Here is a 13,442-nt window from a genome sequence, read left to right as displayed (position 1 = left end):
ACGGCCTCACCCAGCCTGAGACCGGAGGGACTAGATGGTGCCCAGCTACCACTAGTGACTGTTCTGACAAGTGACACAACAGAAGGTTCTCAGAATGGGAGAGAAATGTAGAACAAAACTCAAATTCCTAAAAAAACCTGACTTACTGGACAGATAGAGACTAGAGGAACTCTGAGAGTATTATCCTAATATACGCTTTGAATTGGGAACTGAAACCACTCTTGGAAGTCACCTTTCATCCAAATAAAGGATTGGCTTATAAAATAAACAATATCACCCATGAGTAAGTGCTCCTTTAAATAATCAACTATATGAGACCAAATGGTCCACATTTACCCTAAAACAAAGATGAGATGGTCAGGAAGGGCAGGGAGGCTAGATTAATGGCAACAGAACAAACAGAATGGGAATAATGAGAATGCTGACACACTGTGAAAAATATAAACAATGTCATAAAACAATTTGTACAAAAATTGTTAAATGGGAACTTAATTTCACCTAAAACACAATTTAAAAAAAATTATCATCATCCCAGAAAGTTCTATCGTAGTTCTTCGCAGTCAGTTTTTATCTTTTATACTCTATTACATGCGTATACCATCACTGGTTTATGAATAAAGCTGCTATAAAATATTCTTAGACAAGTCTTTTTGTGGACATATACCTTCTTTATTCCTGGGATTCCTGGGTAAATCACTAGAAGTAGAATTTCTGGGTCAGAGGTAGACATATAGGTATGCTCATTTTTAATTTAATGAATACTGCTAAATTGCCCTCTGGAGTTATCTGTTGCACTAAAACATACATTTGAAAGTACTTGTTTTCCTACAGCCTCACCAACACAACTGTCATCATACTCAGTTCGTAAGAAATTTACATCTATGTCCATAGATTCAATGAGCCTCTCTGTGGTCACAATCTTAAACGTTTATCTTCAGCACAGTTCTCTTAGAGCTGGACTCACATAGCCAATTGCTTACTGTTGATTGACCTCCACCCACCTGACATCCCAAACTGATCATCTTCCCCACAAATCTGGGGCTTCTCCATTCTCCTATCCTGTTCATTCAAATGTGTAAGCCAGACGCCTGGGATTTATCCTTGACGTCACCTCTTCTTCGAATCCTACCCTAAATCAATCACCAAGTCCTGTCAGTCCACCTTCTATATACATGTCCAATTCTTACACTTCTCTAAGCTACCATCACCTCTGGCCTTGACTGCTGCAATGACTACTACCTGAGCCCTTTTCGCCCACTCTCTTGCCCCTGTGGCCCATTCTCCATGTAGTTCAAATGATACTTCTAAAGTGAAAATCTGAACATGCTACCCCATCCTTAAATGTCTATAATGAATTCCTATTAGAATAAAAAAAAAATCTTCAACGTGGTCTCCAGGCCCTATATGATTTGGCCCTGGCCCACTTCACCTCATTTCACACCACTCTGACTTCTGCTTTGGGCATGATCCACATTAATCTCTCAATTCCTCAAACAGACCATGCTTCCTATTACCTCAGGACTTTTGTACATGCTATTCCCTATACCTGGAAGGTTGTTCTCGTCCACATCCTTTGGCTTCATTTCTACTCATTCTTCAGAGCTTGGCTCAAATGTCAATTCCTCAAGGAAACTTTCTCTGATAGCCATCACCCAACATCCCCAACCTAGGCTAGGCCCCCTAGTTATACACTCGTTACTGCTGTTAGCTGCTGTTGAACTGGCCCCTCACTCATGGTGACCCCACGCAAAACGGAACAAAACCCTGCCCAGTCCTAACCATCCCCATGATGAGTTGTGGACTGAACTATTGTGATCACTGGCTGCTTTTTAGAAGTAGATCAGCAGGCCTTTCTTCCTCATCTGTCTTTACCTGGACGCTCCGCTGAGGCCTCTTCAGCATTATGGCAACATGCACGCCTCCACTGATGAACAGGTGGTGGCTGCACACCAGATGCACAGAGCAGGGCTCAAACCCGGCTCTCCCACATGGGAGGTGAGAAGGTGAGAATTCTATCACTGAACCAACAACATCTCTTGTATACTCATAGCATCCTGAAACTCTCCTTCATAGCAGCTATCACAATGGAGAAAAAACTTGGACTATAATCTATTTAATACAAACAACCAAATATAATGCTCAAAAAAGTCAAATATAACTTTAATGTTCTATCACGAAATGATCCGGACCCAACTATCACATGCACAGTTAACAAATGTCTTGCCTTCAATTATGTAGTGATAGTTTCTATGACTATTTTACAGATTCCGCTTAATACTAACTTCATATTCTCACTACGTCAGCCTGTATTTTCTTGCTTTTCCCTTCTTACCTGCTTGTTTTCTGCCTCCTTGACAGCCTGATTTACATAATTTAAGATCTGACGGCAATGATCTGCAGCTTTCTTCACCCTTTCTCTTTCTGTTGGCCACTCTAAATATTCAGGGGAAATCCAAAATGGAGGAAATTAGAAAAGAGTTACAAAAAAAGAAAAAATATATATATGTGTGTGTGTGCATACATATACACACATATATATACATAACTTCATTTTATTCAACAGTGATAAGAACATACTAAGACCTTGTATATTTTTATGCCAAGCTAATACCTATGGCAGAATCTCAATTCAGATAGTCTTTGGGCAAGTAAGCCTTTTTATGACTGTACTTTAAACATAAATACTAATCTTTAAAAAAAAAAAAAACATAGTATAGAATCCAAGAAGTGATGCTTTGCACCAAGTATCAAGGACACTATGTTATATATAGCTCCAGGGGTGGGTCCCACTCCCATCAAAAGCTATACAAATGGGGCCCTCCCCTGCCCCGAGATCCACAGTACATGGCCTCCATGATGTGCAGTGGATCTTCTAAGCCATATTTCTGAATGACAACACAATTCAAAATAACCTCAAAAAAGTTTCTTTAAATTTGAGATTGTTTAAAGAAAAAAAAAAAAAAGATTACAGCATTTGTATCATTGAAAGAAAATGAAATTTACCAAAATGTGTTGATGTCTACAATGTAAACAATACCAAAATCAGAATATTCAAAATTATAATCATCCAAATCACAGTCCAACTACACTGAACTGATTCATTCAAGTATAAAAGTTAATTTATATGAGTACAAACCACTTTTGTTATAAGGTACCATAATTTAAAATTTTCCAATTATGCATTCAAATTCTCAGACATAATAAACAGTTTGGTTCCACAGAATTATTAATGAGATCTAGGTATAAGAGCCCAAAGACCAACTAAGAAATTCAGATTCACTTCATGTTTCAAAACAGGAGAGCTGGAATTACAATGCACTCTAAACCTTGCTTCCTTTCCGGAGCCTATGTTAGTCTGGCTTAATAAAGTACATATATAGACACAAAACGTCTCTTTGATCCAGTGTATGCTCTCTTCAAATCAAATATAATATCTACTAGAACAAGGGTTGACAATTTTCTTTTTCTGTAAAGAGCCAGATAATAAATATTTTACACTTTGCAAGCCATACAGTTATTGTTGCAACTACTCAACTCTGCTGCTGTAGTGTAAAGGCAGTCACGGACAGCATGCAAACCAATAAGCATGGCTGCGTTCCAATAAAACTTTATTTATAAAAACAGGTGGTGAGCCATATTTGACCCACAAGCCAGGATTTGTCAAACTCTTTACTAGAGCTACTAATGGAGCGCATTAAACCAAACAGCCTGAAGAAGACTTGATTATATCTTGTTAGAAAATCTTGCCATACCATTTGGAAATCCAATCTGGACACTGAGAGATTATTTAGCAGGACATGTTATTTTTTGTTCCTAAGCTTTTTTATTTCAGTGAGAATGCTGTACCTGTATATTTGGCAATATTATCCAATAAAAGAGGATACTTAGTAAGCCTCTGCATTTGGGTGGGAATGATATCCTTCAGTTGCAGACGACGACACAGCGGATTACTCTCAGCATCCTAAAATTAAAGTCAAATAATTAAATTCTTATAGTCCTAATTCTTATTAAGACCGTAATTACCTGACATGCACCATGTATTCCCCATATATGTCTCCACCATCATAGTTCTGACTATTAAATAGAGATTGGAAAAAGGTGAAGATGTCTCCTCACCAAGCTACACTCTGCTTTCTCCCTTAATCACATAATAGGAAAAGGGGCCTTTATCATTAAACCAAAGACTTCTTTGTTTTCTGTTTAAACAAGGAACGAGAGCACCTATAATCAACTCTAAGAATTGCTCTTGTGTGACAAAAGGGTTTCATCCTCACCTATTCAGAAAATCTCATCACACTTTCCGTGATTGGCATTCCTAACCAAAAATTAATCAGCTAATTTGCTCTCTGACTTTCCACGTAGGCATAATGAATTATCAGTTTGGATCTGTCAGCTCATCTACGCCAGGGGTCTGCAAGGGTTTCTGTAAAGGGCCTGAGAGTAAATAATTTAGACTTGGGAGGGCATATGATCTGTCACGGTGACTTAACTCTGCCCTTAGGGCACAAACACAGCCATAGACAATACGGAAATGAATGGGCATGGCTTTCAAGATTCCCACCCTCTGGTAGTACCAGTGGAACTCCCCTTGAATATTGCTGCAGCCTATGAATATGATGGGATATCACTCCCATGAGGAGGTTACTAATCAGTTTTCTTGGAGTTAATCAAAGTCAGAGGAACCTTTAACCCTTTCAACACCAATTATTTTCTGCTTTGAATTTTCTGTTGATACCATGTGTTTTAATGAATGGAAACATGCTGAATCATTGGGTGTGTCTAAATTTTTGGTAAGTAGTATAGACTTTTTTTCTTGCCCCCTCCTACAACCCTACCCTCAGAGTACAGTGGTACATATGTGTACCCCTAACTCGAACCCCAGAACCCAGAGGTATGTATCTGTACCACTTAAAGATTTTTCAAAATCCCTATTTTACCCAAAAAGAAAAATCAATTCAGTATCCCCTCATACGATGCCCTGTAAAAACAGTGATTTGCAGCACACACCTGTTTCTTGGGTTTCAAACAGTCATAAAGGCCCCTGCTTTGTGGCAGCACACACTATCAATGGAAAAGCAGCTTCCTAATAAACCCCAGAGGCTGAAAAAGTAAGTGGTCACTACACGTACAACAGGTAATGAAAGAGTAAAAAGAAAGTAAAGTGTCAGAGAGATACACCTCTCCTTACCTGAAAAAAAATTTTTAAAAAAGCAAATATCCATGTTGTGAACTATCTATGGGGACTACAGCCCAGAAGCGTAGGTGTTCTCTAGGAGCTGGTCCTGGCTAACAACTACAGGAAGATGCCAATTCAGTTACACAGCCAGTGAGCTTAGAAGATGACCCTGAGCTTCAGACAAGAACTGCGGCCCCAGCCAACACCCTGGATTTCAGCCTGGTCAGACTCCAAGCAGGGGACCCAGCTGAAGGAAACCCAGACTCCCAAACCACAGAAACTGTGAGATAATAAATTTGTGTTGTTTTAAGTTGCTACGTCTGTAGTAATTTGTTATGCAGCAATAGGAAACTAATACATTATGTTCCAATAGAGCTTTATTTACAAAAACAGACAACAGGCTGGATGTAGCCCATAGGCTGTAGTTTACCATCCCTTAATATACACCAACATACAGGTAGTCCCCAACTCATGGTGTATGCTAGTTAGGGTGAACTGCACCAAAATACACGTAGTCCCCAACTCACGGTGTACACAAGTTAGGGTGAACTGCACCAACATACAGCTAGGCCCCAATTCACAGTGTATGCAAGTTAGGGTGAACTGCACTTACAGCCGTCTTTTTTTATGCTTCGTGTATTTTTTAATGTATATATGTATCTATCAAAATATATCTGTAAGTTTATATGTAATGTTTTCAACCCCTCAAAGACAAATAAAGATTGTATTTATAAAGAAATTGATAATAAAAGGCAATAATAATGAAAACTCAAAAAAAAAAAAAACGATTTATGTCAAAACCGACGTATGACAGCGTTGTCAGAACGGAACTCCATCATAAGTCAGGGACTAGCTGTATCTCTCAGTGGATACACCTGTTGTTATATTCTTCCCTGGGCCTGATATTAGCCCATTTTAATGTTTTGACAGTGTTCTTTTAATAGTGTGTGTGAGTCATTTCCTGGTAATATTCCATGGCAATGTGGAATTCTATGACAAGTATTTTAATCCTGACCTATATTCTTTATTATTTACCATTCTAATATCAACTTTATATCCGCCAGTAATTTAAGGAATAACTTATAGCTTTAAAAATTGTTAACATAGATATAATCCTTGTAAACAATTTAGACACAACTCCCCAGTGGTTTCTATAATTGATAAAAACTTGCATTAGTTTTTTTTTTCTTGCATGAATCACTCAACTCACTTGCACAAAAGTCTGGAATCGAGAATCCTTTTTCTGACGAGACTTGATCATTTCCAGAGCGAAAGGTTGGTTACTACAAAAGGTAGCAGCAGCATGTTTCAACTTCTCCTCTCCTGCTCCGCTGAACTGTGCCAAGAATGTAAAGAAAACAATCGAGAATGGGATATTGAGCTTATATAACGCCAGGCAAAACGACAGACAACCACAATCCTGTTCAACATTCAAGTAAGTATTCCCAAGTGACAGGAAAAACAGAACTATAGATCTATGTGGAATATCCATGTTTATCCATTAAAAAGGCTGACCTTGCATATTATAGTTTATGAAGAATATGTTCAACATTCTACTGTGGCGAGTAGCGTCCGGGGTCTTAAAAGCCTGTGAGTGGCCATGTAGGATACTCCACTGGTCTCACCCCTTCAGGAGTAAGAAAGAATGAAAAGAACTAAAGATACAAGGGAAAGATTAGTCCAAAGGACTAATGGACCACATCTACCATGGCCTCCACCAGAATGAGTCCAGTAAAACCAGATGGTGCCCGGCTACCACCACTGACTGCTATGACAGGGATCACAATAGAGGGTCCCAGACAGAGCTGAAGAAAAATGCAGAACAAAATTCTAACTCAAAAAGAAAGACCAGACTTGCTGGCCTAACAGAGACTGGAGAAACACTGAGAGTATGGCCCCCAGACACACTTTCAGCTCAGTAATAAGGTCACTCCTGCAGTTCACCCTTCAGCCAAAGATTGAACAGGGCCATAGGGAAAAAAAAAAAAAAAGACTAAAGGGACACACCAGCCCTGGGGCAGGGACTAGAAGGCAGGAGGGGACAGGAAAGCTGGTAGTAGGGAACCCAAGGTTGAGAAGGGAGAGTGTTGACGTGTTGTGGGGTTGTTAACCAACGTCATAGAACAATGTGTGTACTAACTGTTTAATGAGAAACTAGTTTGTTCTGTAAACCTTCACCTAAAGTACAAAAAAATAAAAGGCTGACCTTGACATATCCAGACCTTTCCTGATCACATTCCAATGTTCTCTTGCTCTCAGACTACCACAACTTATTACCTTTCAGTCTGCACACTTATAAATTAGACAGAAAGGTTGATGTTTGGGGACTACGAGACAACAAACACCTGGAAACTGAAATTAAATTTTCATTTTCTTGGATCCTGACACCAGCAGAAAAATTACTCTGTGACTGTTCCTGGAAGCAAATCCTTGGGATTCCAGCTTTCTTTCTTACTCACTATTTATGAAACAGGGCTTCGAACCAGTTCAATGGTTCAGTCATGGCCAATATAAATAAGGCAGGGCTTCAAACCAGTTCAAAGTGGTTCAGTCATGGCCAGTGGAAACAAGGGCAGCATACACATTGTGCAGCAAGCAAATCTCTTGTGTGTCGGCTTTTGACCCAAGTAGGAAACAGGCACCAGTGTCCCACTCGAAGATGGCAGCTGATCACGCCACTGTGTATGTCACCCTGCACAGTCCTGCCAATAACCGAGTCTCCCGTATCAGGAACCTGTAAGGAGCCAATAACTAATCTCCTGCATCAGGAAACTTTCAGAAGCCTGATTGATGCAGGAGACTGGATTATTGGCAGGGCTATGGAGAGCGATACATATTCAAAGTGGCATGGTAGGCCACCATCTCTGAGCAGGGCATTGCTGCCTGTTTCCTACTCGGGTCAAAAGCCAACACACAAGAGATTTGGTTGCTATGCAATGTGCAATGCTGCCCTTGTTTCTATCGGCCATGGCTGAACCCCTTCTAACCAGTTTGAAAGCCTGACTTGTTTCCCTTGGCCATGACTGAACTGTTTAGAACTGGTTTGAAGCCCTGCTATGAAACCCAGAAACAGGTCATAACTTTTCTGGGTTGCAGTAAAATTAAATCATTGCCGTTTCACCTGTGCAGAGGCTGGAGCCGACTTGGGGGAGAGATCCACGAGTACGTGAATCTCTTTTGCCAAGTATTATACTTTTAACTGATATTTTTTAATTTGTAAGTTTGTGTATGCCATTTTAAAGTTTCTGATAAAACGCCTACTGAGTGCTCCATTCACAGTAAGTACTCTCGTAAACCACAGAGGTAATAAACTCTTTTTTAACACCACCTCAACATCTGTAATAACTGGTGTATGTTTTACACTTTTCCATACAATCTCTTATTTAAAGCCTTATTCCCAAAAGTTTGTACGTGAAGACATTTTGTGAAAAATTCTTTTGTAATGGGTTTGTAGATAAAATTCCGAGTATTTTTCTTTTCAAGTAGGACACACAGAAAGTGATATTTTAATAGGTTACTCCAATGTTGTATTCTTAGTCTATGAAAAATATGACACTTAACATGTTTAAAGATAAAACTAGCAGCATTACTGGCATGTTAGTCAATCAGAGGGCCATAAGAATACTTAAGGCAGCTGGGCTTACAAAAGAAAATAACACCCCTAACCTCAAGCAGTTCCACAGCAGAATAGCGGGAGTAAATCTAAAGGCCTATTGATAATTTTTGCTTTTTGGGATTTCTGGCCAATGCTTTTTTCTAAATTAATCCTTTGTATGTAATAGTTACAAGCCAGGCTGCTCAGTCCATTCTGTTTTTTCCTTAACTTTTTATGGGTATATCACATTGATCAAGAATCCACTTCTTTCTGCATGTTCTAAAAAAAATTCTTTGTCCTCTCTGCTCAGAAGTTTCTCCACTTCACCCTGTAGATCTATGCAGTGCAGTCCAACGAACCATGACAGGAGGACCAGCTGCACTTCTGTGCCTTATCAATGATGACTCTCACTTGATACTTGGTGTTAAACATTATTAACAGGAGATGCAACTGTTAAGATGAGTGAAGCCACTTAAGAATCAAGACATGCTATCTTAAGTGCACATGACTTGCAACTTTTTAATCAAGTTTGACATGGAAATGGATGCTACATTACGTAGTATTACAAAATGAAATGATAATCTTATAAAATTTTCTGTTTTCGGTTTCAACTTGAGCAGTGTACTGTCAAGCCAATAGAACTAGCTATAAGTTTTCCTTGTTATACTGAGATCAAGATGCAAAATGAAAACCGACAGCCACACTGTCATAGAGTAGCCATAGATAGAAGTCAAATCTTAATAACAACATTGCCAAGGTGGGCCTGGGGTTAGAAAATGCTTCGGAGAGTTGAATAGCTGCAGCAGGAAACTGGTTTATGATTCCTTGCTCCTGTTGTATGAGCTGAACGGCTAAGGAGAGATCTACTAATTGGATTAGCAGATTCTAAGCCAGATCTCACCACCAATGACAGGAGTAAGATGATTGTTTTAGTCGACTTCCTAGTCCTGAATCTTTTAAAAAGTTATTATTGTAGAACTAACACAGTCTTGTTGCATTTCCCCAAGTGGTCTATATGTTGAAGCAAATTTCTGTGGGCATATCTAAACAGTTCTGTTCAAATTATTGGAAGACTCTGGGGTGTACACCATAACTTTACTATCATTTGTAGCCTTAACTGCAGTACTTTCTTTAAAAGCCTCAGTCAAATGCACTTTTTCCTAGTAAGGCACTCTGTACGTTCTAGTTTAGGTCTCCCTGTTCCAGTAACAACTCGCACTTTGACATTTTTGTAACACTTATCATACTAGAAAGAATTAATGACTGTTTTCCTGTTGACTGTAAACTCCAGGATCTGCTTTGATCACTACTATACGCTCAGCACACAGCACAGTGCTTGGCACAAAAGTACATACGGCATTGTCGAGAATACACTGACAGCGTCAGACGTAAAGATAAGCAGATTATGACAAACTGCTGCCACATCCTCTGGACTCTTTCCTTATACTGTGAACAAGATTAAGCAATCATCACTTTCCAGTACTGGTGATGATAGTTTTGGGGCTATGTAATTGTCTAGTGTTGTATATTAAGATTTCTAGATTTGGAAAACAGAAGACGACTAAAAATCTACATCAGATGAATTATTTCTATCAAGATCTATATTACTGTATATTCTTTAAAACACAAAGGACTAGTGTCTTTAATTCGATGAAGAAGTTGAATATATGCTCTAGACAGTTTATATTAAAAAAGTTTGCTGTCCGGAGGCAAGACGAGAAGGCAGAAAGGAAAAGAGTTGGTTGAATGGACATGGGAAATCTGGGTTGGAAAGGAGGAGTGTGCTGTCACATCCTAGGGAGTGCAACTAGGGTCACATAACGATGTGTGTATGAATTTCTGTATGAGAAACTAACTTGAGCTGTAAACTTTAACCTAAAACACAGTAGAAAAAAAAAAAGTGTGACATTTACAAAGCTTAACATTATCATTACAAAACGGTTGAGTTTGCATATTTGGAAAGGTTAGTTACTCAATCTTGATTCTCATCATCAATTGTCTGTAATGATATTAAAAAAAAAAAAGGAAATTTCCTTACCCAGCTCAGCAAATCTTCCCCAATCTGATCAATAACAGAAGTCTCATTCCTCTTTCGAACAACCTTCATTTGTTCATTCAATCCAACTAAGGAAAAAATTAAGTATGTAATCATTTTAAGCGGAGTATAACAAGCTAAATTTTCCAAGAAAGGATTTTCAGAGTAGTAGAGCTGCTTCCAATATCCTTAAATCTGGACAGAAAGCTTATACATCTATGAATCTCTGAGCTCTATCAGAAAAACAGGTGCCAAAGCATGAAACAACACCTCTGGAACTAGTACATTACACACAGTGCAGTTGCATCAAACATGCATTTAACATCAAGACCCCATCTATAATCACGCTAGAAGAGAACTTAAATTTAAATAGTGTACCTGACTCTGCCTACTGTTCCTCTCAAAATGTCTATGTGCACAGGCACAGGGAGGAATCGAGCCTGACTCTGGCAATGCATAATGGTGAAATCAAAGATGGCCCAGAAAGAAGTAAAAGGCATCCCATCTAGTGGGCAGGAAGGGGAGGTAATGACATGCTTGACGAAAAGAAAGACTGAAAAATTAGTTAAGCATCATAGAGAAACAATGACTTAAAAAAAGAGGAAATGACACGACTCTCTACAAAAGTCCAAGACAACTATAACCAGGGAAAGCCAGCAAGGTCGAATTTTTGTATGCCTACTCGAGTGCTCCAAGTAACAAAACAATAATTCAGTTCCTGAAAATTATCCCACCATGGGATTATATACTATTACTATTTACAAAACACACTTATACATTAAAGTAGAGGGTCAGGGAAAAAGAGGAAGATCCTCAACGAGAAGGACTGATACAGTGGCTGCAACAATGGGCTCTGACAATGACTCTGAAGATGGCCCAGGACCAGCTAGTGTTTCATTCTGTTGTACATAGGGTCACTATGAGTAGGAACCGACTTGACAGCACCTAACAACAACAACATTATTATATGGGACATATCTTTTGAAAAACATATATACTGTAATTCTATTATAAGAACTCAGGATATAGTCTAAACAGAGAAGAAAATATTCTCTGATGGTTACAAGAGCAGGGAGGGAGAGGGGGACTCACTACTTAGACAGTAGACAAGAACTAATTTAGGTGAAGGGATGGACAACACACAATACAGGAGAAGTCAGCACAACTGAACTATACCAACAGCAAAGAAGTTTCCTGAATAAACCGAATGCTTCAAAGGCCAGAGTAGCAGGGGCCAGGGTTTAGGGACCATGGTTTCAGCAGACACCTAGGTCAACTGGCATAATAAAAACTATTAAGAAAACACTCTGCATCCCATTTTGGAGAGTGAAGTCTGGGGTCTTAAACACTAGCAAGTGGTCATCTAAGATGCAACAATTGGTCTCAACCCACATGGAGCAAAGGAGAATGAAGAACACCAAAGACACAAGGTAAGTATGAGCCCAGGAGTCAGACTGGGCCACATAAATCAAAGACTACATCAGCCCGAGACTAGAAGAACTAGATAGTGCCCAGCAACAACTGATGACTGCCATGACAGGGAGCACAACAGAGAATCCCTGAAGGAGCAGGAGAGCAGTGAGATACAGACCCCAAATTCTAGTAAAAAGGCCAGACTTAACGGTCTGACTGAGACTAGAGGAATCCTGGAGGTCATTGTCCCCAGACCTTCTGTTAGCCCAAGACAGGAACCATTCTCGAAGCCAACTCTCCAGACAAGGATTGGACTGGATTGTAGACAGAAAAATGATACTAGTGAGGAGTGGGCTTCTTGGATCAAGTAGATACATGAGACTATCTGGGCACCTCCTGTCTGGAGGGGAGATGTGAAGGCAGAGGGGGACAGAAGCTGACTGAATGGACATAGAAACATAGGGTTGGAGGGAAGGCATGTACTGTCTCATTAGGGCGAGAGCAACTAGGAGTATACAAAAAATAATAAAAATTTTTTTTTCAAGGTGTATATAAGGTTTTGTATGAGAGACTGATTTGATGTGTACACTTTCACTTAAAATAAAATTTTAAAAAATACATACTGTAATTAATAGGAAATTTAAGAAAATTTTCAAGGGTAATTTTGACTACTCATATTTTTTACTTTATGTACTGACTTTAGATCCTAAGCTCTACACAAAAGGTTAATTGTGGGAAAAAAAGATTCAAAGATTCAATCATTTCTTTAGGTTCCATGCTCACATATAATTTCAGGAGCACTAACATGGATACATTCACAAAATTTTACTCTTATGGTACCTTTATACTCACAATCTCTTCTCTATGGAAATGTTAGGGACAAAGAGCAGAGTCAATTTCTCTTACTATGAAGTTGAAGAATATCTTCCAAATTTGAGAAAATTTTCCGTAGTTCTGAAGGTGACAAAATTCCTTCCCTGGACACTCGCTGATAGAACACTTGATCAAGAACCTTCAGTGTTCGGACATGAGCTCTTTCAGTGTAGAACAATTCTAAGCAGAAGAAAGGAGATAAGAAATGTTACCTTACTTGCAATCATTTCATGGGGCCAAACATCAGCCACATCTGGAAGGAAGTAGCAAATGAGTTACATAACAAATGAATTAGTTTAGAGAGGAGGCAATGGCTCAGAAGTCCCCTTCTTGAGTCCATGAAACTCTCC

The 13,442-nt window shown here is 39.1% G+C and overlaps 1 protein-coding gene across 2 annotated transcripts in view; it reads right to left on the bottom strand.

Moving 5' to 3' along the window:
• ARHGEF12 (Rho guanine nucleotide exchange factor 12) overlaps positions 1-13,442 on the bottom strand; it is a 169,894-nt gene that overhangs the window by 16,416 nt on the left and 140,036 nt on the right. For both annotated transcript variants that reach the window (XM_049857588.1, XM_049857589.1), the window contains 5 exons: positions 13,126-13,272; positions 10,810-10,895; positions 6,387-6,512; positions 3,847-3,961; positions 2,333-2,433 (listed from right to left, as the gene is read on the bottom strand). In XM_049857588.1, the coding sequence (XP_049713545.1) occupies positions 2,333-2,433; positions 3,847-3,961; positions 6,387-6,512; positions 10,810-10,895; positions 13,126-13,272 (575 nt within the window). The remainder of the gene's footprint in view (positions 1-2,332; positions 2,434-3,846; positions 3,962-6,386; positions 6,513-10,809; positions 10,896-13,125; positions 13,273-13,442) is intronic.

The sequence above is a fragment of the Elephas maximus genome, chromosome 17 (genome assembly GCF_024166365.1).
Source record: "Elephas maximus indicus isolate mEleMax1 chromosome 17, mEleMax1 primary haplotype, whole genome shotgun sequence".
Taxonomy (NCBI): Eukaryota; Metazoa; Chordata; class Mammalia; order Proboscidea; family Elephantidae; genus Elephas; species Elephas maximus.
The sequence above is the reverse complement of the archived record's forward strand: the minus strand, read 5'-3'. Positions and strand labels throughout refer to the sequence as shown.